The sequence below is a fragment of the Serinus canaria genome, chromosome 2 (assembly GCF_022539315.1).
Source record: "Serinus canaria isolate serCan28SL12 chromosome 2, serCan2020, whole genome shotgun sequence".
Classification (NCBI taxonomy): Eukaryota; Metazoa; Chordata; class Aves; order Passeriformes; family Fringillidae; genus Serinus; species Serinus canaria.
In genome coordinates this window covers 31,494,909-31,522,741 of record NC_066315.1, presented here as the reverse complement: position 1 = coordinate 31,522,741, position 27,833 = coordinate 31,494,909, and the positions used below count along the sequence as shown (strand labels likewise).

Genomic DNA, 27,833 nt, shown 5'->3' with positions numbered 1-27,833 from the left:
ATGTGGGGAAACGGTACTCTCATTTTTTTCCTTTTCCTTTTTTTTTTTTTAGAAAAATTTACAAGTGAAATATTACTACAAAACTTTTTTTTTATAAGGAATTTTTGCAAAACATTTACATTTTTACCATCAACTATTTTTCTGTTTCAAAATCATTATGTAGATTTAATACCCTATGCTGCACATCAATTCTTGCGGGATGACAATTCAGTGACATGCATAAAAAAACACCACAAGGCATTAAAATGAAGACTTAAATACAAATATTGTTGCAATAAAACAGTTATAAAATTGAAAAATAGGACCTAAACATCATGCTTACTTAACTTTGACAAATTAACTTTTTCTCCTAGATTACACACTTTTATTACTGCTCTCGTGAAAGAATGTGATAAATAATGACTTAACACCAATTGCTAATGTAATCGGCAACACATACACAAACCTAACCAAAGAAAGTATATTGTAAGAAAAAAACTATTCTAACACTGGAGTTCTACCATGGTAAATACACTTTGCACTGATAATTACAATAAAGCAAAATTTTTAATGGTGGCAAAGGGAATGAACAGTGAAATGCCATTAAACAAGATACTACTGCACATCTGTGCCCTATTACTTACAACAGCTATATCCCACTGAGTCAAATAAAGGACATTGAAATTTACGATCCTTTTAAGACAGAAAAGTGGATTCAGAATGGTATGCAGAACAGACTGGCAGAATGTTTCTAATTCCAGCGGTAAAATGTGCACCTGCTAACACAAGTTAATGTACTTGAGATGCTATGAAGCCAACCAGATTTAGATTTGGATACATTTATAATAGGGATTCATTGCAGATTAAAAATTACTTCAGTTTCCTATCTGCATACATAAGTATGCATGAAAAAATTACATATGAAATGGTTGTGCAGAATGCTTGTAACTTCAGTTTACAAAACTGTTAACTTTTAGGAAATATGATATTAACATTAGGAAAGTTCTTCTTTGCATAAAGTAATGTAGAGCACTGATTGTGAAGCATAATGATAAAATATATCTTTGACGTTTCATTTCCTTTATAATAAAATTAACCGTTAATACTACCTAATGTTCATCTGTATTAAATGTAACACCTAATTGTTTCTGACATTTTAAATCCAGATACATCAGTTAAGAGTACTTTAAATAAAATATACAAAATAATGTACAAAACCCAACTAAAATTTAAAGACTCTGTTACAAGTCTAAAAAAGCTTTAAGAAACTTGAAATTTATAACCACAGTGTAAAATTGTTTTTCTTTAATCTCAAAGCTTTTTATGTTAACTGAAAGTATAAAATACCCTCAGCTTAGTATTTTGCTACAAAGGGCTGGCCTAAAGTGTACACAGTGTAAACAATGGCATTTCTTTTGCTTCAAAAATACAGAAAACACCACAAGATTGATAAATTGTTCAGATGAGAAGTATATGATCTTTAGGGAATGCACAGGGTACCTGTTACGTCTTGCAAACCAACAGCTACCACACACATTCTTCCTTTCATGATTTGTAGGGGAAAGAAAAAATCTTATTCTTCTTGCACTGTACTTCCGTCAATTACATTAAAATATTTCAGTGTATAAATCTCCTTAAAAACTGGTCATGGGAATTTATTAACAAGTGACTGTAGATGTAAAATGTTGTATTTATGCCTAGGGGAAGTAATTAAAAATCCTGAGTATGAAATATTTGGCCATCTTTCCTCCTCGTACCTACTTCTAATTTTCACATAGAAAATGCAATTTTTGTTGTTGTTTTTTCTTTTTTCCTTTTTTTTTTCTTTTTACATTTCCTCTATATTCACTGTCACATCTGAAAATTTAACCAAACCTTTGAAACCCAAAGTCATGTCCTAAAATGAATAATGATAATATTTCTCTTTTCCCAGTTTGTTTTCTGGTTAGAGGGTCAATAAGACTTGATAGGTAACAGACATTTATTACCAGCCTACATATAATCCTTGAAGAGAAAAGAGATGGTAATATTTAAGGGGAAAGAGCAAATGTTTACTTACTTCATTCCTTATTAAAATGGGATATTTTTCTTTTCTTTGGCTATTAAGTCAAAGCACAAAGAACTCGGCACATTAACCACAACATAATAAACTAGTATTTACAGAGAGGAGATACTGGGCAACACTCAGTTGTCAGATTGATTTCCATGAATTCTAACAAAATTAAAATGATCAAACACCTAAGGTCGAGTTTTTAAGATTCAAGTTATCTATGAGTTAGAAATGGGCCAAAGATGTTTTAAAATACAGAATCACAGAACTACAGAACGGTTTGGGTTGGAACGGACCTTAAAGATCAGCTAGTTCCAACCTCCTTGCCATGGGCGGGGAAATACAAAATAAAATGAATTACCAAAAATTGACACAATTTTTTTTTCATTCTACATAAAGACACCATAACTTTTGTAAATCGTATGTTAATATCTTTCTATGGTTTTATCTTTCCTACTGTTTACACTAATTCTACATAGCCTAGCTCTCCACACGAAGAGAGGAATTAGAACTCACTGATTGTCATTTATACACACTACCATAATGTAGTAGTCAAAATTAATCTGAGGCCCACCTCAGAACCATTTTGCAGCATACATCATCCAGCTGCTATTTGAGTAATTCCAAAATTTGAGAAAAGATGGCCAAAATTAACTGATGTGTTGTATGGACTGAGCAAAACCCCAAAATATGTCCACTCTTGTTCATCCTGTGTTCTGTTTTGCTGCGCCTTATGGGAAAAGGATTCTCTCATTAAAATATTACAAATTTATGTTAAAAACAAAGTGCCTTCATCAAATGGTATTAATCCTAGTCAAGGTCCACCCGGTTTTACATTGATACTATCAAATTTCATAAACACATTAACATACAGTGCTAAAATAGGAGGGGGTAAAGTTCACTTAAAATCATTACAGAATATACAGATATATAACTAAAAAAGTACAGTATGGAAATATTATTCCTCTATCTGTTTATCCAGTCATCAATTTGCGCTGTTTGTATTTTTGAAATTTTTGTCTTGTTGCACCGGTGTACACTTCCCATGCTGACCCTCCAACCTGGAACACTTAGAGAAGTCATGACTGAAAAAAAGATTTCCTGCTCTGTAATCCACTTTACCAGCCCACTTCCATATCCTGAAAGGTATGTAAACTTAAGTGCAGCACTAGGTGTCCATATAAATGATCCTTTCAGAATTCTTCCATGTTTGTTGAAACGTTAGGGGTTGCTGGGTTTGAATCTTGAGAAATGGCAGCAACAGTGACAATTCTTGGAGAACCAAGAACCTCAGTAACTGAAGAGTCCAGTTCTCCTGAGGTAACAATAGCAAGGGCTGTTCCACCTCCCTTCTTGTTTTGATGAGTTTTGACATGTTTCGAGAGATGGTCACTTCGCATAAACCTTTTAGAACATTCCGGGCATTCAAATCTCTTTTCACCTTTTTAAAAAGAAGAAGAAAACCAAAATGTTACTGAAAGAGAGCACTGAACACTGCTTGATCATCTGAATCTATCCTAGCCTATTCAACACTCAAAGTGTCTTTAAAAGGACACCTTTTCCATCTGTCTCATTTCCAGGTGTGTTCTGTTCAGTCGCATGCTTTTGGTTACCTACTCTTCACTACCAAAATGCTCTCAACAAGTATTTGCTATGTTGTGATCATCTGACGAGAAGTTTGAATTTTAGGACAGCAGAGAATTTTCATAAACTTCCATAAACCTACCAGAGCGAGGGAGGTAAAAGCACGCAAAGAACAACTTGGTAGCATTATTTAAGAATGCTTTTTAAATTTAGATTACAGTTATGGGAAATAAATTCAGAAACATGAATTCCAGTGCTCCATGAAGATGTATGAAATCTACAGCAAGAGAGACAAATTCAATTTACCAAAAGATCCTGTTACTGTTCAGATGTAATTAGTGCTTAGACATCAGTGCTCTAAGTTGGGGGAGAATGGACAGGGAGGGGGAGGTACTCTCCTGGGGCTAAAAATATGAAGGGTGATAAATTTTTTCAGCTTTTAAAAGACCAACTCTTCCATTCTGAACTGTTAAGAGACTTTGCTTTATCAGTTCCCACTTGAAACTAGAAATTTCCCAAGAAGACCAAATCTAATGTATGGACTAGGTTAATAAATTTCTTAAGGACTGAGCTAATCCAACTGAGGAAACAATAACCCTGGTCCATGGCCAATCCTACGTGCCTGACGTAAATTTGTTACATTTATATCAGGCACTAGCTAATGTACATGAACTATCTAAGATGAAATGGTCATCTCTTTCTAGCCTACATATAAAAGAACAGTTGGAATAGACCCCTTTTTATTTATATGATTTCAAAGTCAGCCTAAATTAATGAAAGCTGGAATCTACCACTTCCTTATTTTAAAGTTACTTTACTCACATTTAAGGGTAATTTTCAGCTAACTTAGTAAGTGAGAACCTTGATACCATTGTTTAACTATGGCCACTGTAATTCAGACTTGCTGTACTATGGCTACAGAGAGGGATGACCAACCTGTGTGGGTTCTTCTATGCCTTTGTAACTCATCACTCCTTGTGAATCGCTTGCCACAAAAAATCCAGTTGCACACAAACGGTCTTTCACCGGTATGCCAGCGCAGATGTGCCCGAAGATGAGATGTCTTGCCATAAACTTTTCCACAACCTTCAATATGGCAGATATGCTGTTTCTTTTTTCCTGGCTCATTGCTGCCTCTAAAAAGATCATATTTAAACAGCTAAGGAGTTATATTCTAAAACATTACTAGCTATTAGGAGAAACATTTCATGCTAAGAGAGGCAATTTTAATGCCTGTCTAAAAAAGCCCACACAAATGTACTTTCTAATAAAAAGCATTCAAAATCTAGGCAATATAGAACATTCTCATTCCCAAATGAGGCAAGCTGTGATAAGATGCTTAAATAGATACTGATAAAAGTTACACTACCTTCCTTCTCCCTCTCTGCAATTAGGACATGAGCAGGCAACTCTTCTCAGTCTCTTGCCAGGCTGCACTTCCTGGTCAGAAGCTTGTTGAGCTTGTTGAAGCTGCACTTGTGTTATCTGATCGGGACTAACAGCGCCAATTGCTGCATTAGCAATGCCACCTACTGCTACAGTTACAGGAGCTATTGTGGCTTGCTGTACTTTTACTCCATCCTGTCCTTGCTGTTGACCTGTAAAACAAAAATTGTTTGTACCTTTTATTAGTCACTCCAATAAGTGAAATGCACAAATAAACTTTACACATGTACATTAGGTGGACAAAAATACACCTAATGTTAAGAGAAGCAACAAACAAAATATTAAATCCAGCCATTTTCCTGAAGTATTACCTACCTGCTAGTTTAAAGTAATTTGTTATTAAAACAGCACAAGACTGCAAATTACTGATACTAAGAAAAAATTAGCTAGTTTAACAAATGTATTTTTTTCTTAAAAGCTGAGATAGGCAAAATCTTACACAGAAATATAGTTCAGTCAATTGCCAATTAATGTCTACCTAATAACCTTTGAACTATACCTGCATTCAGAAAACTACAATTAGCTAATTAAGAAGTTGCTTTATAGCACTTAAAGAATTGTTACTTCTCTTACAATCTGTCTTGAATCAACATCAAGCCAGAAAGGAACATCTGAATGAAAAAGAAACTTAGGACTAGACTTGAACAAGGTAACAAACCAATGCTGTTTTGAGACTGTTGCTTTGCAGGATTCTCTACTCAGGATGGGGTAACCCTGGTTAGATGTATAAATGTGGGGAAAAGAAGCAAGAGCAGCCCAGGGGAAAGAGATCTGGTGTTTGGGTTGATGGCAAGCTGAAGATGAGTCAACAGTGTGCCCTGGCAGCCAAAGGGCCAGCTATACCCTGGGGTGCATCCAGCAGAGCCAAGTGAGGTAAGTTACTGGGAAGTGACTGTCCTGCTCTGCTCTGCACTGGTGCAGCCTCACCTCGAGCACTCTGAGCTGGTTTGGGTGCCTTAGTGGAAGAAGCACATCAAACTGTTAGACTGTGTCCAGAGGAGGGGACCAAGATGATGAAAGGGCAAGATTTACAAGGAGCGGCTGAGGTCACTTGGTTTGTTCAGCTGGGACAAGAGAAGGCTGAGGGGTGGCCTCCACAAAGTCTACACCTTCCTCAAGGGAGGCAGTGGAGGGAGAGGTGCTGATCTCTTCTCTTCTCTTTCTGGTGACAGGACATGAGGGAATGGCATGAATCTGCACCAGGGAAAGTTCAGGTGGGACATTAAGAAAAACACTCTTCACTGAGAGGGTGGTCAATCACCAGAACAGCCTCCCCAAGGAAGGGATCAAATATAATTCCAAGACTGACTCAATGAACAAAGAATTCAGCTTCATTGCGTAAGTCTATTATCTCATTGGCTTTCTTGATCTAAGGAAATCTGGATTACTGGCTTGATACTAAAGCAAAAAAAAAACAAAAACTATTCCAATATAGGTAAGAAGTGTAGTTTCTTGAACAACAAAGTAATATTATGTTTGTTTCAAAAGTTAGTACCATACAGACTTAGAAAATATAATAAACTAAATCTGACACAGAGATGACTTCCAAGCACAATATGACAATATGACTGAATGCCAGCCCTCTTAGTAACAGGAATGGGACAAAATATAATTAGATACTGCTCTTTTCAAAAATTCACTGCTTTCATACAACTGTGAAATTAAAGGAAATACTATCTCCTTATTTAGAGAATGTAAAAGGGCAACTGGAATTCTTTAGAGCAAAATACAATATTTAAGACATGAAAGTCCTCAGAATTGAAACATCCATTTAAAATGTAGCAATTCCTCAGGACTAACATGATTCAGGAATGGGTTTTAATGACTTCTGTAGCATCCATAACAGGCACTACCAAAGAGGATAAGAAGAACACTCTCTCTGAAGCCTAAACTGACTAGCTACTGAGTGAGCTGACACACAGCCCAGCATGGGACAATGACTGTTTCATTCATGTGGTTGCTGAGGGGCATCAGATGCTTGCACAGACTATCTTGTGTAACAGCCAGAGATGAAATCTAACACACACCACCTAACACGACCACATAGAAGCATATAGGTTAGTACTGAAGAACATGACATACAGAGAACCTCCCAAAGTGACTTGATTTGTCATCTACAGGCCACTGCTGACTACAGGAAATGGAATAAATCTGGTTTCTGACTAGGTCAGTAGCAGGTTATTTTCACCTGCAGCACTGATCAAATCTTCCCAGTTACTTCCCTTAGTTTATGACTGGAAGTCGCATCTGATCTGCCTAGATATGAAAAAACATGAATTCCTTGTCTTCTTAAGAAGGCCACAAATACTGACAGACACTGAGTGTTTTCAGTTCTCTGAAAAGAACAAGGACAAGCCCATAAGAGATAGTGTTTGAACCCCACTTGCTATTGGACAGATAAAACAAACAAACAAACAAACAAATCTAGGATTCTGGTATCAGCAGCAAAGGAAAAATAATTACAGGCTTAACCTTGAATGTACAGCCCCCATATGTTTAGATTAGAAGCAAGTCCTTATTTTCAGAATAGCAATGTACTGGAAACATATTTATTTCCCATACTTTAACAGGAAAGAAAAGCACTCATGATAATCCTTGAGGGAGAATATGATAGGGTAAGAAGAACATCATAATATTAATGCAAATAGTAATATCAAGTACTTTGGTCTAACAGTGGTTGAAGAGGATACTAGAGCTTCTAAAGAAAGTGCTAGTCCTGGGGCAACTCCTTGTCAGACTGATAAGCTGTTGGAACACTGAGTGCTATAAACAGCCAGAGTAAAAAAAGGCTAAATTTTTTTTAATATCTAATGCTTATCTTAATATGACAATATTAATATGATAATGCAATTGCTTGTGATAAAAAGCCAGTTTAACTTTCTGGTGAGCCAAAGGTAAATGAAAAGGAAGAATTTGCTCAATGTGCAGTCCACAGAGCACCACTACAAATGAAGCATCTGTGAATGGTCACTATAAAAGTTAAAGATATAACAGATATTGTGACCTATTGCAGCCTCCTATTCTATTTTCATTATCAGTGACATTTTTGAGCATGTTAAGAATTACACTGTTTTATTACGGTCTGTTAGAAGGATGACTCCATTTATGCCAAAAAGTCCTACTGGAGTAACTAAGTCCTGAGACCTAATCAGTCTGTGGTCAGAACTCAGCTGAAGAGGATATTTATCTCTTTCTCTCTGATTTTCTTGAATTGATATTAAAGTTTTGATGCAACCTTTCTCTGTGCTGTCCTGAGGTGACTTTATGATGTGGTATCCTCATAGTCTATTTTTGCTCAGAAATGGGCCCTGTAGCTCAAAACTAGGCCCAGAGAGACAGAGGGAACAAAGGAGAGGGAGAAGATGTGCACCATTTATCTTCACAAACTTCATTCTTACTCCCCTGAAATTCCTTTTCTTACTGACTGCACTGTTTAGCACAGACAGCAAGAGAAAGGTAAAGCTCTCAGAGTGCTCTTGGAGTTCACAGTCATGTAGCTGGAAAGAGAAAATGGAGGGTCTTTTTTTATTTTTAAACTAGCTTCCAGTTCATTAGCCCAGACAAAAGGTTTTTCTCTAGACTGTGGCTTCTTTAGAGGAGCTGCTCAACTCTGCTGCTCCTGTCCAGAAGACCAACACTGCCACATCATCCCCACCTTGGGCGCTGCCTTGCCATCTCCTAACCTGAAAAAAGCCATGCCTACAAAAAAAATTTAGACTCTGAATCTCTAAATCTACCATCTCTTCAGCGCACAGAGAAATTTTATTGTTTAATATTATCCTTTTTTTTACGTTTGTGAGTATTTTGCTCATTAAATAAACAGTTTTTTCTACTTCTCTCAATGAAAATTTACCTCCCAAACTGGTTGGGGGAGGGATCGCTTAAATCTGCTTTCTAAAGAGACCCCTTCAAAAGTTTCCTCCCTAAATTTACCCTAAACCAAGACAGCTACCAAAGCAAGGCTTTTCAAGTAAGATGCGAATTGAGACACTTGAACCCTGAGGAGGATGACTCCTTTTCTCATCCCACAATTACTGGTTAATATTCAAGATATAATTCTAGGATATGACAAATCGACATTTATAGAGAAGCCTGTTCAGCATTTCTAAAAATCCAATATATTTTGCTGATTCCATATGAATCAACTTTCACTGTCCAAGTAATGAGACGACCAACTACACAAGGGTATTCTGACACTTCTTCAGAATATCAAATACCTCTGTTGACACACACTTTACCTTTCTGAACTTTCCTTCTCTCATGTAAGAACATATCTTGGAATACAGGATACACATTGCTGAGCTACAACCTTAATCTATTTATTAAACATAATACAGTGACATATTTGAGTAGAAATTATTCACAATAACCAGAAAAATGACAATAAAAATACAAAGGGGACAATGCCAAGTAAGGTTGCTCAGGCACACAATTACACTCCCCACATGGTTTTAATTAAGCAGTAATAAGTTGACTGCTCTTTAGCTAACATTAACTAGTTACAACATTTTCTAATATGCATATTGATTTTTCTTCTTTAAAATAATCTCATGGAGTCACTATTTTAAACTCCCTTCCCTTGAATTCCACTTACTAAATTCAGAACAGAAGGTTCTGAAGCTCTCAAAATATCATGCAAATTGGCTTATTTGAAGAACCAAGCCACAATATTCAATAAGCAAATCTAGTTTTTTGAGGTAAAAGAGTAAATGAAGAAAGCATACACTATAAATATTCTTTGTAAGAGCTTCACACAGCTATGAAAAAACAGAGGGAAGTTCAGTTATGTAATTACTGGACTTAATTTTTGTTTTGAACTCCCGAGAGAGCACCCCAACAAGCTAGCACACTAGTAATGCACAGAGTAGAAATGTATCTATTCTCATTTTAAAGCTGTTAAACATAAAAATCTTTGTTCTTTGAGAATAACAGGAGTGTATTTTAGACCAGTTGAAATATCTTTTCTCCTGAAGAAAAATCAGAAATTTTTCACAAAACACTGACAGAACATGCCCAAAATCTCAAAGTGAGTCTGCTATGGTCTTGAGTTGTATGGGATTTTTTTGTTAACTATGTACTAGAATTCTGTGGATCACTAGGAGCTTTAACATCACTAGCACTTATTAAAGAGGAAGAAAAACAAAGGGAACATAAAGGGAAGACAAGAGAATTTAATTATTTCTTAAATCACCTCTGCCAAAGAAAAGATACTGAGAAAACTTAATGTTGATATGAGTTTGTCAGCAGCTTACTAAATTAAATGAGGACAACTTCTAGAAGTTCAAAACAGAGAGGATTTTTCAGTTGAGAGGATCTAGGTCTAAACTGGCTTCTTATTTGGAGAAAAAAAAAAAACCAACAAACCCAACAAACAAACCTGCTTACTCTAAAAACAGGTGGTTGAGATAATGTTATCCACACAGGAAGAGAATGATCTCTTGACACTATCTAGATGGAGAAAAGAAGGCTTATTAAAAATATTCCTTTCAAAGTCCTACTAGAATGATTAAATGCTATTTAAAGCCTTCCAGAAATGCTGCTACAATCAGGAGATCACTTGAAATTGCTTCTTCCTGACATACTCCAAACCACAAGACCTGATATCACTACACTTCACCATTCATAATCAAACTCTCCAGTAACAGCTCTCATGTTTCAGCACACATTTCAGAAAGAGTCATAAACAAGTCACTATGTGAGGGAAAGTTACACTTCAGTTCCTGTATGTTACTCTGTATGAGCTGTGAAAGCAGTCATTGCACACTCACACCTGCTTTTGGAATAGAGAAAGTCTTTTCAAGTTCCCATGATTTCTTTAATAATGCTTTCTGAAATTGTGAAATATCTTGATTAAAAAAATTATTGCTGAACGTGCATACGTCTGAGCTTTATTGTACATACTGTCAGGATAGAAAGGTAAGTTACAACCAAATGCTACAAAATAACATTGATACCAAAATAACATTGATACTAAACTGTATTTCATTTCCTTTTAGGCCTACCTTCTCTCTTGCTATTGAATAGTAACTGTTTATTTGACCTTAAGACAAAATGACTACAGTAAGGAAACCTGTTATAGTATTTAGTTACAAATCAAGTGCAACAGACGTCTCACTTATTGCAATATTACAAATTTGATTATGAATGACTGAATAAAATTTTTTAAGCTTCTCAAACAAAAGAACCTGCATGATCTTTTATCATGGGGTTTAGTCACTAATCTTTCTCATTTAAGCCATTAAGTTACTGCATTATTTATTAACATGAGGTACAGGATTATCAAGATAAATGATTGCACATCCTTTATTCTTCAGCATCACTTGCTCAGCTTTCCAATTCTGCAGTAAAATTGCATCTTAGCAGGTAAAACTCACATATACTTTCTTATACATGAGTTTGTAACACATTCATGCAAGAAAATTTAACAACTATAAGTAATTACTACGAAACCAAATAATACACACACACACACCAATCACATTTTCAGTTAGAATTTAATTCATAAAACCACAACAGCACTTGAATGATTTAAGAAAGCTGATGCATGGTACCTAAGTTGCTCCTAGAGTAATTGATCACTGGTTATTAGGCTTGACCATCCATTATGAGTCAAACCAAGCTTTCTTTTACCACACGCTACACCTGCTTTTGTAATCTTGTTCACCTGAAGTAGCAGGCACAAAACTCAGATGACTCTCTGAGGCAAATAGAGCAGAAGGGAAAGAAAAGGACTTAACTTTATTGATCTACAGAAATCACGAGAGTAAAGCATTAGAAAACTGGATCTTGGAAAGAAGAGAAATTTAAGACTAAGAAAAGGATTCTTCTAAGTTCTGGTACATAGTTCATCAGAAAAGAAATGTATATATTTCCTGTTGATACTGTGCAGGCAACATTTAGCAGCCAAAAGATGAGAGCATCAATGACAGAGTTATGTCAGTAGGGTGCACCTTACAGCAAAATCTGAAAAAAAAACTTGGCAAAGTCTACCTAGAGCTACAGTGGCTAATGCTGCAAAGAAGAAAATTTGTTCAACTGTATATTCTAAAAATCAAAGAAAAGGCTGCAGTTAGAATCCAAAATTTAATGCATATTACTACAAGACAGCCTGCAAAGTTCGAAAACTCTACAGGCATCAGAGCTGATGCAGCAACTCACCCATTAACAACTCACTGATAGAAAGCAATGGGAAAAATTTCTCATCTTCTCTTGCCCTGCATACACCAGATACTGTAAGCTTGAAAATATCCTTTAATATTCTTTTTCCACAAAGACATAAAGATAATTTACACTAAGATAATATCTATATACTTTATATATTTATTTATAATGCAATATACTTATAATACCATGTCTATTTGGCATAATGCTTTGATTAAGGTAGAGCCAAGTTTTAAATATTGTTTATGTGTCAATATAGTTAGAGATCCTCAATTGAAAAAAAAATCTACTATGAAGGAGGTTTCATGCTGAAAAAAGAAGCACAAATCACATTTTAAAATTACATATATTTAAAGACAACACTGAATTTAAATATTTGCAAAGATGATGATACAGTGTGCTGACAATTCTGCTCTCTTTTCTAAGCAGTGGTTAATAAAGATTGATGAAGAAACAATAAGTAACAAAAGAGAATTCCCAGAACAGATATCGCAAGCACTGATACAAGGGACCCGCACATTCTGTAGAGATCAGTTTGAAGTAAGAAGGGGAACTGGATTCACCCAGCTACTACAAGGGTCATCACAAATCACAGCATTGTGTCCAGATGCTACTAGAAGCAGAAAGTTTCCAGTGCAAACTGTAGCATCAAATAGACATCTGTCTTTTCTACCTCCTTCAGGGGCACTGCAGCAAGTTTCCATCTCTTGTCCATGGCTAACTTTGTCAGGATTTGTAAGAACTTGCTATACTCTTTTTCAAGAGATTTTTAAGTCTCAGGGTGTTGGAAAATTACTGAACCGTATAATAACTACACTTAACTTCTACTGAAAGTTCCACTTCAAGAGTGAAGTTTAAGGCAATAAAGTTAGAGGGGTTTAAGTATCTTTAAAAAGATGGAGTTTTTTTACTTTTGTGTAAGAATCATATTGGTAACCAAAACAAAATCAAACCCAAAAGTTTCACCAAGTTACTTTATTGATTTTTAAAAATGTAAGGCTTTACCCAAGTGCTTCAGGACAACCTGAGGGCACTTCAGTACTTTGAGCCAGAAAGTAAGTTTTCCCAGCTGGTAAGACCTTTCATTAAACTGAAAGCAAGTTTACTTTTTATTACTTTATTAAACATAGGAAAGAGCTACCACAAATACAACACAGAAAGACACATACAAAACCAATATAAAAATCAACAGAGAGATACAATTTTAAAATTTAGTCTTGAACAACCAATTGGGGGTTTCAGTTAAAGCAAGGCAATGTTTCTGGTTGTTTTGGATACTGTGACTTCAAATGAAAAGAAAATATCAATTTATTAAGTATTCTAAAGAAGAAAATGGAATCAGAAAAGTAACTTGTTATACTAATGAATAGAGAGCCTTCAAAAAAAATTGATTTTCATAATTATTGAATAAATAGTCAAAAAGTATATTTAGAGTGAGTGTCCAAGAATCTCTGCAGATGAACACAAGTAGTTTCCTGCATGCTGAAACTTAGAGCAACAGCTGAAAACCCAAGCACCAGCTGTGTTGCAAAATACCAGACACATTGCACAGAAACTAGCAGCAGATGCAAGAAATTGAGATTCTTAGATTTACTTTTATGGAACATCTCACTCTCCCCCATCCCCCTGCCCCAATTCTCAGATTATTCTACAGCTTATAGCCACAGATGCATGTGGCCCAGTTCTTTCCTTCAACTCTTCCCCCTAACTCTTAAACAGGGGTAGGACTAGAAAGAAGCCTGTGGACTGTCTGTCTCCGCAGTCTGACTAGAGGAGGTCAATAACTGACAATCTCCAAAAAGCCAAAAATCCCAAATCAAACCAAAAATTAAATGCTATCTTACACACCTCTGCCATATGGTAACAAAAACACACACTGAGGAAGTGTCATTTTCTGCATCTCCATTCAATTTATGGGTATTGCCATGAAGTAGTAATAACTGAATCTTGAAAGAACAGAAGTAGGCTAATATGAAAATATATAAGCTAAGGTTCCAGTACTCTATTTGGATTTTGGGAGGTAGGCTGGGAGCTTTTCTGTGTGGGTATTATGGGATTTTGACTATGCTTTAGCTGGCTTACCTATTTTGCACTTGACTAGAAGGCTCATGAATTTCCTTGAAGTAAATATTTGGCTGTATGAAATATTATGTTGATCAAGTTAAAAGTAAATATGCAGAAAAAAAAAAGGCAAAGAAAGTAAAAGGAATTTAAAGGACATTATCAGGAAAAAAAACCCCAAGATTCATAAAACATTTTAAAAGATCTTCTACAGCAAAACTAAACATGAGCATCAAGCTTTGGTTTTATTAACAGCCTACGGATGAATAGGCTGACCAATATTAAAACTAACTTGTTTATTAAAGATGCAAAACCTGAAACTTTGTTGTATGCTTTATCAGGCAAGGACCAACAAAACAACATATTATAGAATTACCAAAGAAGGGCCACATAAGTAAGATCCAAACCCATGAAAGTCCTGACATTTTCTGTAACACTGTTAACCCTACAAAACTGTTTACCTAGCCTTGGTTTTTTGGATTGGAACAAACTGAAGACTTCATTGCTTTTGTCTGTTCTTTCTGATGATCGGAGAAACAAGAAAATCAAGGCCCATTTTTCTTAAACTTCAGTATTTTTCTCCAGGGAAAAGCGGTCACATCATCACTTGAAACTATAATTAAGGAAACTCAGGCTTGTACTTAACGCGTATCCCAAGGGTTTTTTCTGCAGGAAGATATTAACTGATAATTCTCTCTTTACAACAAAATAATACTAGACTTCCAGTCTATGAAGATTATATATGCATGTTGGGGTGATACAGTTTTTCCAATGACCAACTGATCAAGGTGTATGACTGTTATCAACCTCAGCAGCATTAAACACCACTGGAGACTCCACTCTTAGGTACAGATGCATACAGAGATCAATATAACTGCATAACCATACCCCAAACTAAACTAAGCATGTGCTCTGATACTACACTTCTCAAGAGACTACAGATGTCCAGAACTACTGTTTTGGTATGTGTCATAACCAGAGTAAAATATTAATTTAAAAAATTACACATCATTATGCAGTCCTGACTACTTCCGAAGCTACTATGCTATAGCATATAAATCAAGATACTTTTATTAAATAAATTATCCATTAAAAATCATTGACCACTAAAAAAAATGAGTTGTTTTTCAATAATCATAGAACATCTTGAGTTGGGAGGGACCCACAAGCATCATCAAGTCCAACTCCTGGCTCTTCACAGGGCAACCCCCAATAATAACATTGTTTCACTTGAAATTAATACTCTTAGAATACAACATCCCATTCCATATACAGTTAGCTTTTTTCAATAATCACCACCGCTATCAAAATATTTTTAAATATATAAAAACAGTAAGAAATTATTTATTTCATCTACCAGCTCCAAAATCATATGAGACTTAGAACTTCAAAATTTAAGTTACAGTGAGGAAGCTGTTGAAATGAAATTTTGAATATGCTTCTTGTCTTTCCCTCGCACCAGGTGGTAATGGAAGAACAAGAAGGTTGGCTTAGTGCAGATCTAAGTATGCTTTAATGAAGAAAAAAATACTAAAAAGCTGTTGAAGATGTGCCTTATTACTCAATTCACTTGCTTGGCATTTTATGAACAAGAAAGCCAGCCAATTCTTTTCCTGTTCTATATGCTCCAATTTCTGACAGCAGGGATTGAGAGAGGGGATAGCAAAACCCAATACTCTCAAGACAGGGCTTACATTTTGTTCTTGAAGTTTATAGCATAAAAATTGCTCATTGCAATTATGAGCAAAGTTGGTACTTGAAATGCTTCCCCTTCCCACTTTATTTTAGAAGTAATGATGAATTCATGCCTTGCTACTCCTAGGTCAGGCAGAAAAGACTAGTTTTACTGAGGCATATTTACCAGGTTATTCTCCACTGGCAATTTATCTGAACAGGCAGATTGCACATTTCTTAGGCATCAAGTTCAGAACCACTATATTGACACTTTTATGCTAACATCACCATGGCTAATGTTTGTTTTCAACTGCAGTTTGTTGTCAAACTGTTTCTGCCACTGTATTGAATTTCAGTTTAAGAAAATCCCATAACCAAAGCAATTTTGTCATTAGGAGAATAAATACTTCTCCTGTAATTACTTTGAAATATTTGAAAAGGATGACAGCGCTATAATATTTAGAACACTGTGGTTCTGCAACAATTCTCAGCTCAAGGCAGCCTGAGAACAGTTGTGACCTTTCATGACTTTGGAAAAAGTATGCTACATTTCTATACTCCTCCCATCTACACTCTCAGAATGCCAAGTCACATACTATGAAGTAAAACACCAAGACAGACTCCTTTTTTAACTTGCTTGGGTTTTTTTAATACAGCTCAATGCTTTGTACTTATCTTTTTACTACAGATTCCACAGCTTGCAGCTTGTTTCTTTCAAGATATTTGCTGCATCTTGCTTGTCAATGAACATCCAGGAAAACACTGCATGTTACTTAAAAAAAAAAATTCCTATCCTTCAGCTCCTTTGACTTCCACCTTTGGTGTTTATACTTGCCAGTTTTCTTGTGTGTAATGTGGCTATTTTAAACCCCTTTCAACTTCTAACCATCTACAGGAATCCCTTCTTGCTTAGCTATACCACTCACTGAGTTCTGTTTCTAGACATACTATTACATTAACATGAGAGGACCCCCACAGGATATGCTGTCACAAAAATGCATTTTCATTTGTTCAACAATGTAAGGGTAATATTCTAGGACTTCAGACTAAACACCTTCCCCTCGCTCAAAATCTAGCATATGTAATAGAGAGTAATAGAAGACTGTGAATAGTATGAAGATGAATCAGGTATTTTAAGTTTTCATAATAGAGGAACTTAAGAACTTTAAATAAAAACATGTCTTATGCAACAATTAAAACACAATATATTGCAGACAAATATTGAATGCATAAAAAAAAAGCAGACTCAGAAAAGACAAATTCAGAGAAAAAAAATCCATTGAGAACTATTAAACTTGTTTAAAAAAAAAATCCCACTTTTGGCTCAGGAATATGCAGGAATGAGAGAAGAGAATCTGAGCACTGGTCTTTGTATGCATCACCCGCAGTCAGCATGAGACAGGGTCAGAAACACTTCTGAATCTTATATTCACAGAATCATACAATGTTTTGGGTCACAAGGCACCTTTAAGGACCACATAGCTCTGATCCCCCTGCGATGAGCAGCGTCAGCTAGATCACATTGCTCAAAGACCTACCCAACCTCACCTTGAACGCTTCCAGGAATGGAGCTTCTACAACCTCTCTGGAAAACCTGTTCCAGTGTCTCACCACACTCAGAGTAAAGCATTTCTTCCTCATGTCCCATCTAAACCTACCCTTTTTCAGCTTAAAACTGCTGCCCCTTGCACTGTTACTGCTGTCAAGTCTTGATATAAAGTCTTTCTGACAAGATCCTGTTGTATATCTGGAAGGCTCCCAGAGCTTTCTCTTCACCAGTTTGAATAACCCCAACTCTTGCAGCCCATCTTCATACAAGATGTCTTTCAGCTCTCTGATCATCTTCATGGCTCTCCTCTGGACCAGCTTTAACAGATCCATGTCTGTCTTCTAGTGGGATCCCAGAACACTACTGTGTATGAGGTCTCACAACAGTGGAAAAGAGAGAGAATCACATCTCTTGAACTGCTTGCCTTGTTTGTTTTTATGTAGCCCAGGATACCATAGGCTTCCTGCAAGTGTACATTGCCAGTGCATATCCCATTTTTCATCTGCTAATATCCCCAAGTCTTTCTCCACAGAGCTGCTCTCAATCCATTACTTACTGGGATTTCTCCATCATCACAGGTGGGGGACATTTCATTTGGCCTTGCTGAAGTACAGTGAGGTTCACATTGGCCCACTTCTCCAGCCTGCAAAGACCCCTTTAGATGCCATCCTTTCCCTCAAGCGCATCAACTGCACCGCTCATTTTGGCGCCATCTGCGAATTTGCCAAGGGTGCGCAGAATCCCACAACATCATTAGTGAAGATACTGACAGTACTAGTCCCAGCACAGACCTGTGAGGGACATCATTGATTACTGACCTACATTTGGAGATTGAATCATTGATGGCAACTCTGAATGCAGCCATCCAGCCACTTCCCTATCGTCCATAAAATCTGTATCTCTCCAAGGTTACTGCGAGGGACTATGTCAAAAACCCTTACAAAAAGTCACAGCAGATGAAACAGATATTGTCAGCAACTCTTCCTTTACCTACTGATACAGTCAGTCCAGCACAGAAGGCCACTGGATTAGTCAGGCATGATTTACCCTCTGCAAAGCCATGTTTAGAGTACATTTGGGACAAAATGTTGGCTGTCTCTAACCACCTCTGTACCTATATGCCTGGACATAGCTGACAGCAGGTGTGTTCCATGATTGTACCAGACACAGAGATTAGGTTGACTGCCTAGTAGTTCTCAGGGGCCTAATTATTACCTTTTTAAAAATTGGTGTGATATTTCCCTCTTTCCAGTCACTGAGTGACATACAGTTAATCTATCATTTTTTTCCTGTTTAAAGAATTGGGTAGAGTGCTTCAAAGTCCTCATCAAACTTTGACCCAGAATGACAGTCACGTCTAAACAATATAGTGAGTCTTTGAACTGCAAGTCCTAAAACTAATGACTGTCACACAAGACGACTTAATAAAGAGGGAAAGGGAAGAGAAAGCCTTGAAGAAATGCTGAAGCTGGATGCAGACAGCAAAAGAAATCAGGAGACCTCAAGGTACTGACAAATTGCATAACTACTAGTCACAGTGATGTGAAAGTATCTGGGCAAAGAGAGAAATGCCTTAGTAGCTCACATTACTACAGAGTATGAAACAGAATGGCAAGGGTCACTATATATTTTTAAGTATCCTAACAAGAACACTTGACATTGGATTTCATTGTCATTAAGAACTATTTTGGAGCCCATCGCACACCTCTACAAAAGACTTAAAACTCTCCAGCTTTATTATTGCCAGGCAACAGCCTGTTCCACTGAACAGAAGTCATCGCCCCAGGTTATTTTGGGTGGATGAACTCCAAATTCCCCATAATTCAGACCATGTCACCACTCATGTTCAAGAAAAAGGCTTGAACTTGTGTTGTAAGGTGATGGAATCTGATTACTTTTGCTTAAAAAAAAATTATTTTGGAACAAGTATACATAAAATACAAGTAATATTTTTCACTATTTTAAAACAAAATCATCTAATTCACTTTTGTACGAGGCAAACACCTCCACCATCATGTAACAAAAGTACTCTTAAGAAGTACCATTACGGTTGATATAAGTTTGATCTATTACTTTTTTTTCTTAAAAAGAAAGAGGGAATTTTTCTGAAGGACAAGAAAAAACCAAAAACCCCAACCAGAAAACCCCACAAAAAAAACACCAAAAAACCCCTCCAAGAGCAAGAGAGAAACATCAAAATGAACCAACCAAACAAAATAACTCCGCCTACCACAAGGAAACTATTTTACAAATTGTATCTTTTCCTTAGAATCTTAGTACTAAAAGCAGTGCCTTTCACATAGTCTAATCTTACACTGTCAATCAACTTATCCAGACAAATCTACCTTAATTTAAATAGCGGCTGGGGGCAGGAATCCTTTGAACTTGCATCTGCAACTCTCACAGCAGAAGTCTTGAAAAAAGGCAAGGGTATTCTGCAGTATCTACTTTCCCCCAAGACTGTAGGGGCTAAATTTAGGATGCTGCCACCTATAACACTTCAGGCTATTCCCCTCCACAGGGAACCACGTGCAAAACAACAACTGACAGCAGAGAAGAAATTCTTAGTGCAGAAGTAGTTTGGTAAAAGGCTAAGACAGGTACTGATCTCACAGCAAGGCAGGTATTAGTAGATCCCTGAATGTTCAAGCAACCACAATGTTTTTTACATAGCCTGTTGTCTTCCTCCTTAACAACTGATTAAAGATCTGGTTTTAACACTCAGAAACTTAACTGGATGAGAATAAAACTTATCTGTACATTTAATTATGCCTTTGACTGACACTTTGTACACCTTAATAAAATTTTATGGAATCACAGATTGGCGCAGACTTTGAGGGACCTCTGGAGAGCATCTGGTTCCATCACCCTGCTCAGGCAGGGCCACCTACAGAAAGCTGTCCAGGACCATGTAGAGACAGTTTCTGAATATCTCTGAAGATGGAAAGTCTGCAACTTCTCTGAGCAACCTGTGTCAGTACTCAGCAGCTCTCACAGTAAAAAAAAATAATTTCATCACTGACATTGAAGTTTTTTCTCAGGCCAGAAAGCGAAAGACTGTGAGAACTTCTCTGCTTTCCCCTGAGTTTTTGAACACATGCAACAAATAACCCTAAGTATGGTACTTACCAGGATCAGTTTTTGAACTTTCAACTGAAAAAACACAACAAGAAATCCCAAACACACTTATACATCTTGCTAGGTTTACTGTAGATTTTCAGTAACAAAATTATGAAAGGTAGACCAAAATATAGTATTTACCAGAAGATCTTAAGGTTTTTCTTCCAATGTGAAATTTTTCTCTTTTGGAATTTTTCTCTTTTGGAATTTAGAATCTATTTGACAAAACAACAACAACAGAAAAAAAAAACCCCAAAAAACCCCCACAAAAGACACAACTTCCCCCATTTCTCATAATTTTCTATAAATCGACAATTCTGTTATAATTTTAAGTTAGGTATTTTCCTGCTTTATTATTTCATTTACTACTGAAATACTAAAGAAAAAAGTGCTTAAATATCTCACTGTGGAAATAACTAGGAAAACACTGTTCATGGAACAGAAATATGACACAAATACAAAAGCAGTTATTTATTGTGATTTTTTTATTGTGATTTTAAAAGGTTTTTTCCTAGAAACTCAACTGGCTTGATTGAAGGTGTTTGATTGAAGGACAATGTAACTTCTTTTCCCTAACCGAGTCAGAGCACCTGAATCAATGCATGGGATGAGTTCTTCACTCAGCCTTCTCCTTAAAATTTTCTGGACATCCTCCACACAGCTCATTTCTAACACCTACTTCTACCACTCATTTGTGACAAATGAACTACTTGTGGAGAGTTCAGCTTATTTTCAAGACACTTCACACTGGCAAGCTCAGGTACTGCAGAAAAGAAATAGCAGTCTGCAGATATTGAGGTAGCTGAGCTGTTTGTTTTTCAAAAGGTTTCCTGTAATGATGCCTGGGAATAACAAAAAAAAAAGAAAAACAACAAAAAAACAAAACAACAACATTTCAAATAAAAATCAGCAAACCCAAGGAAGTTAACAGCTCTGATCAAGTCAGCTTATTCTATTTAGGCAGCAAGCAAACTTTAGATCTTGGCATGTTTGTAATTTTCTATTTCATAACCATTCCTTCCTTGGAATCTTAATAGATTAGCATTAAGGACTGCACATCATGTTCTTCCCTTCCCTTTCCATTTTACTATGTCTCCCATTCCCAGAGTGTAGAATCAGGAAGTTTCATAGGTCAGAAGCAGAGATAAGCAAGAGAAGGAAATTACAACTAATCTCTTGCATTCAAAAACCTTGTTCTTCCTTCATAACATCAAGTCCTGGGGGAGAAATAGTACCTTATTGTCAAAGGAAAGGAAAAAATGTCAGAATACTTATAGGGGTGGAGCACATTTTCTATAGAAAGGCTGACAGAAATGGGGTTGTTCAGTCTGAAGAAAAGAAGGCTCTGGGGAGACCTTACAGCACCTTCCAATACCTAAAGGGGCTAGAGACTTGAAGAGGAACTTTCTACAAGGGCAGGTAGTGACAGGACAATGGGGAATGGCCTTAATATGAAAGAAGCTAAGTGTAGATTGGACATAAGAAAAAGAGTTTCTTTACAGTGAGGGTGGCAAAATACTGGAACAGATTGCTTAGGGAGGTGGTAGATGCCACATCCCTGGAAACATTCAAAGCCAAGTTTGATGGAGCTCTGAGCAACCTGATCTAGTTGAAGATGTCCCTGATCATTGCAGAGGGATTGAACTACATGACCTTTAAAGGTCCCTTTCAATCCAAACTATTCTATGTTACCATGATTCACTGCAGCCAAAAAATTATGGAAACAGATGTAAGACCTACTGGGAGCAGGGCGTGAGAGAGTGGGCACACTGAAGAGGAATTCAATGGTCACAAAATGCAGTCTAGTTAGCATACAAACGCTGTATGACTAAAGCTTGGCTTGTCCAGGACCGTACTTGTGATTCATTGCCCTTTTTCCATCCTCAAATTACCAATCTCAATCCCTTTACTTTCCAAAAGACTTCATATGCAAGCATAGGTAGGGTCAATATAACCAACAAAGATGATATTCAGAATCTCTTGCTCTAATACCTGCTAGTGTGTACTGAATAGTAGTACACCATTAGTAAGCAGAGAAAAAACCTACATGCAGAAAGGTTTTTCCAGCACCCCCAAATCTAGGCTGTTCCCAAAGCAGGCTTCCTATGGAGTCCCCTACCAAAGTAGAGACTTCTGTCTAAGAAAACCATCAACCAGCACCTTCCTATCAAGAAAAAAGTGTTCCAAGGTAAATAGGACTGCAGGTGCTCAGCTGCAGCTAACCAAACTTCTCTTTGAACCATTAGAGCTAAACACAAGGTCAAGATTTTAATTCTAATTACCCAGAATAATGATTGTGTGACACTCCTTAAACAAGCCAGGTTTAGTGCCATCTAACTCAGCTCTTAGTACTTCAACATGCCATTCCATGCTGAGAAGCACCATAGCAGACAAAATTCTCCCAACAGCAAATTTCTTACTACTAAACTATGTTAGTAGTTATGTCTCCTCAAAAACATTTCAATCAAAAAGAACAATTTTTTGCCCAGTTAAACACTTTTTCATCTTAGCATATGATTAGAAAAAAAAAACCATTTAAGAGTCAATATGATACTAATATTTGCTTATGCAGACTTGACAGCAGTTAAACATGATGTGTTTTTTCTAACAATTTTATAGTAAAAACTGTGGCTATAGTCAGGCTGTTGTTGGGAAGAGTTTATTGTAACTACTACAATAGAAGACTTTTACTTCTATGACATAAACCCAAGTTTAGATAAGTAGTTATCAAGCTGACAAAGATAACTCCTGCCTAAATCAAGTTTTATCTAAAACATTAAAAATCAGCAAATTTTACATAAAGAGGTGTCCTTGGAGGACACTGCAGAGACATTGCACAGAGTTTACTGTAAAACTAAGTTCAGTTATCCAGCCTAGAACCTTAATAGCTCCTTTTCCAGCTATTAGACCAGCATAACCAAACAGACATTTCATAGCACATATCAAAAGTTCAACAGCAAGTACTGAACTACAGTCATCAGCTTGCTTTATCTTTTGATTTTAAAGCAAGCCACAGAAACTATGTGCAAGCACACCATATTCCACTTAATCTCTTTGCAGAACTCAAACTTTTAGGGAACAACTTTATGAGCTAGTGCAGAATGCAAGGAGTAGTTCCATCTGAATGCATGCCAGGACACAAGGTATCCCAGCTCACATATTGTCACTTCTCATTCTACATCCCCAAAAGAAGATTAGGAATACTACCTGGTTGGAAAAAGCTTTTTTGTGCTGGCTTTTAAACATACCAAAGCTCTATCAGTAAAGTCTCATGTTCACTTCTGGAGCCCACAAGTCTTTAGTAAGACAGCGGACAGAAATATTTAAGTATAGTTTATCAAATACAAACAGTTCCATTTCAACTGACATTACTGTTAATATTAATTCAATGTTTAGCAAAAATGTCAGCTATTTTAAATCTGAATTTTAGTGATAAGTGTGAGATATTTCCTCACAGTTAAGGATTTAGTGTTCATTACAGAAAATTCTGAAGAAAGAGTGCGTATCTAAAATCATCTAGTATTCTTGTAATAGTAAAAAAAAACCCAAAAAAACAACAAATCAAAGTCACAAACAACCACCACAAACAAAACAAAACAATCATACAAACAAGCAAAACTCCAAAACTTTGTCAGACCACTCACCCGCAACGCTGGTAATGGTAACAGGAACTCCTTGAACTTGAACACCTGCAGCACTCAGGTTGGCAACACTTACTGTTTGAAGATTAGGTACTGAAGCAAGCTGGGCAGCATTCAGAGTGATGGGGGTACCAGCAACAGCCACCGGAGCAATCTGGGCAATGGTGGTGCCACCACTTGAAGACACAGGAGTAATGGTTAGTTGTTGGGGTAACCCAGCGTTTTGAACTTGCAGATTTGAAAGGCTTTGCAGATTCTGAACCTGCACAGTTTGCCAGCTGATCTGTCCTGATGGTGTTAAAGTTGGAGCCCTGATGAGCACCTGAGTTGGGCTCACTGCCTGCAGCTGAACATTCTGCAAAGGCTGCTGCTGGATGGTCTGTATAGTCTGCCCTGACTGGAGCTGAAATGACTGTGGAGGAATGGCCTGAATAATCTGCTGTTGAGGCTGCTGGATCTGTATTTGCTGCAGAATAGGCTGACCTACAATCTGGACCTGTTGAAGGGAACCTGACTGATCCTGGACGTTCTGTAGTCCATTGGACTGAAGCTGACTGGAGCTCTGGGCTTCGGAGTCTGTAGCAGTTGTTTGAGGTTCTTCAGTCGCCTGCTCTGAACTGCTGCCAGCTGTGCTTGTATATTGGCCTGTTTCTGCAGAGCTTACCAGTGTGTCACTGCTAGTCAGAGATGTTGAGGCAGTGGTTGTAGCAGTGGAAGATGAGGAAGGAGACTCTGGCATGGTACTACCAGAGGCAGAAGTGACAGGGGTAGACGCCAGCTGATTTCCATTGGAAACTCCACTCTCAGTAGACTGGCCAACTTGGCCCGAACTTCCTCCAGTGGCAACGTTGTTAATCACAGGCAAAGCCAGAGTTACCCCACCAATGTTTATAGGCAGCGTTGTTACAACTTGTGCCTGAGTACCAGGAATAGTTTGCAGTTGCAGTGGTATGGAAACACCGGGCCTAATTTGGACTGGAACGGTCTGATTTGCTAGGTTTTGAGCAATAACATTTCCTGAAGCTGTCCTGTTTGCAGTTGTGAGGATAGCTTGATTATTTCCTGCAGGAATAAGCTGAATTTGACCCTGTATGTCTTGTAGACCAGTAGTGTTGGATGGATTGATTTGACCTTCTGTTGTCTGAATCTGTGGAATCACTTGGTACTGGACACTACCGCTTGGATTCTGTACTTGAATGACTTGGAATTGTCCAGGGGTCGTTGTAGAAGAATTGCCTGATTTGGTTTTTGAAGGAGATGTACTTCCATTGTTACTGCTGGAGGGACTCGCTGCACTTGAGGCAACAGAAGATCCTTGCTGAGCAACATTATTTTCTTTTGAAGCAGAAGGAGCAGCGGCAACAAGCTGCCAAGCATTTCCAGCTAGCTGAGTTGTTACCAATTCCAACTGCTGTGGCTGATTCTGAAGCTGCACCAAACCTTGATTTGGGTCTATAATAATCTGCTGCTGTCCAGTTCCTTGATTCTCACCAGGAGTTCCTATTTTGCTGCAAGTGGCTGCTAGCAAAGCAAGAGGCGAAGGCTGAGAATCCTATCCATAAAAAGAGAAAACAGAAAGGAGATTCAGGACAAGAGTGAAAGTGAAGCATCAAAAGTCAGCATTAAGGTTTGCACAGGAAGCCAAAAAAAAAAAACCAACAAGGTGCTTCTGCACAGAGACCAATGATACAGCTCTGAATAAGGAAGTATGAATTGCTGTAAATAATCTTTAAACATAGTGCTCTTAAAAGTCTTTAATTATCAACGATTGTGTGACAGCCAAGACCTCAACTGCATCATCAATTCAGTCTTTTTCCCCCCCTCAAAATAATGAAAAAAAATTAAAAATACTTATATTACATGGAAACAAGCTGATCACTGCAAAAAGCAACCAAACAAACATGTCCAGGCAGTAAAAACACTGCACCCAACCAAGTTTGCTTCATCCAACCCAAAGAAAGATGCCCTGAGCAGGAAATGCTGTTAGCTGAACATTTCATTTTAAATGCTAATAGTTTGGGCACTTCCCTATTTGGGTGTGTGTTCTTTACCTGTGAGCCTCCAGTTTTCCCTTTTTTATTATTATTGTTGTTATTCTCAGCCTCGGGAGATTTCTCTCCCTCTGTGGGCATAGTTTCCTCCTTCTTTTGATCTGCAAAAATATCAAGTGTAACAGGTTAATTATTCACCTTCACTTATACAATAACAAAACCTACGAGCATATCCTTTTCGGTTCCCAGCTTGCCGCTTTTGCCTCTTCATAAAAACAACAGTACAAATCATTATTACAAAAGAACGAGTCCTAAGAAACGTGGTTTGAAACCCAACCCATGGGGGCTGGAGAGTTAACACCCAGAAAGGGGAGGTTTGGTTTCCTCTCCCAGAGACAGCAGGAAAAAAACCACCCACAACCCTCCTCCTCCTCCTGCCCCCTAAAGCATCGACGGCCACTGAGTGGCCGCCGATGCTTTAGGGGGCAGGAGGAGGGTTGTGCATGGGAGGGAAAGAGGGAGGAAAAGAGGAATGAAGGAGGGAAGGATGTGCACAGGAGGGAGGGTTAGCGAAGAAAGGGGGAATGGAGGAGGGAGGTACGGAGGAGGCAAGCCGGAGGGGCAGGCAGGAGAGGAGGAGAAGAAAGGGGGCATAAGAGGAAGCAGCACGGATGGGCGGAGGGGCAGCGAGAGAAGACCGGGGTAAGAAGGGGGAGAACAGAGGGAAGAAAAGGGGGAACCCGGGAGGGCGGGATAGAGGGGGGATGAAGGGTGGAGGGAGGAGCAGTGGGAGGGAGGGGTGTGCACAGGAGGGAGAGAGGGAGGGGGTTACATACCGCTCATCCCGCATTAATGCCCCGCTGAGGCGCCGCTCTAGGGGGGAGGAGAAGGAGGAGGAGGAGGCGGAGGGTGGGGTGGGGGTAGCGGGGAGAAGGCCGGTCGCAGCCGGAGCTGGGAGGAGCGGGACGGCCTATTTTTCCACGAATGGCCGCCGCTGGGCTGTGGCGTAGCTGCCTCTCTCTCCGCCCGCCGCTGCCGCCGGCCTCAGCCCGCCGCCTTGAGTGACAGCTGGGGCCCGGGGTGGGAGGCGCGGGGGCGGGGCCCGCCCGGGCCCCAACGACGCCCACTGAGCAGGAAACCGAGCCCAGCCGCCGGCCCCTTGGTCGCCCCGCTCCGCCTCAGCCCGGCTCCCCACGCCGCAGGCACAGGGGGCGGGCCGGAGGCGGGCCACGGCCCAGGGCCCTCGGCCTCCGCCTCCTCCCGGCCCTCTGCCCGTCCGCGCGGCGCGGAGGGGGCGTGGCCGCTGAGGCGCGCGCGCTCCGCGGGGGCGTGCGGGAGGCCCCGGCTTCCGCGCTCGCGCCGCTCGCTTGACAGCGCCGGGCGGAGGGGCGGGCAGGGGGCGGAGCCTCGGGCGGGGCGGGGCGGGTCCCGGCCGAGTCCTCAGCCCCGGGTCCCGCCGCGGCTCGGGCCGATGATGGACGGGGCGCGCGCCCCGGTCGCCAGCGAATCCGGCGACGGGGCGGGCGGGGCCGCGCGCGGCCGCCGGCCAACCCGGTGGCGCCCGCCCTCCTGGCCCT

At 38.7% G+C, this 27,833-nt stretch overlaps 1 protein-coding gene across 1 annotated transcript; it reads right to left on the bottom strand.

Moving 5' to 3' along the window:
• Positions 1-246: 246 nt before the first annotated feature.
• SP4 (Sp4 transcription factor) lies at positions 247-27,614 on the bottom strand. Its single transcript, XM_030230505.2, has 6 exons — positions 27,093-27,614; positions 26,317-26,417; positions 24,269-25,817; positions 4,983-5,211; positions 4,550-4,749; positions 247-3,470 (listed from the first exon to the last, which is right to left on the bottom strand). The coding sequence occupies exons 1-6, from the start codon at positions 27,097-27,099 to the stop codon at positions 3,223-3,225; spliced, it is 2,334 nt and encodes a 777-aa protein (XP_030086365.1). The 5' UTR covers positions 27,100-27,614; the 3' UTR covers positions 247-3,222.
• Positions 27,615-27,833: the final 219 nt, after the last annotated feature.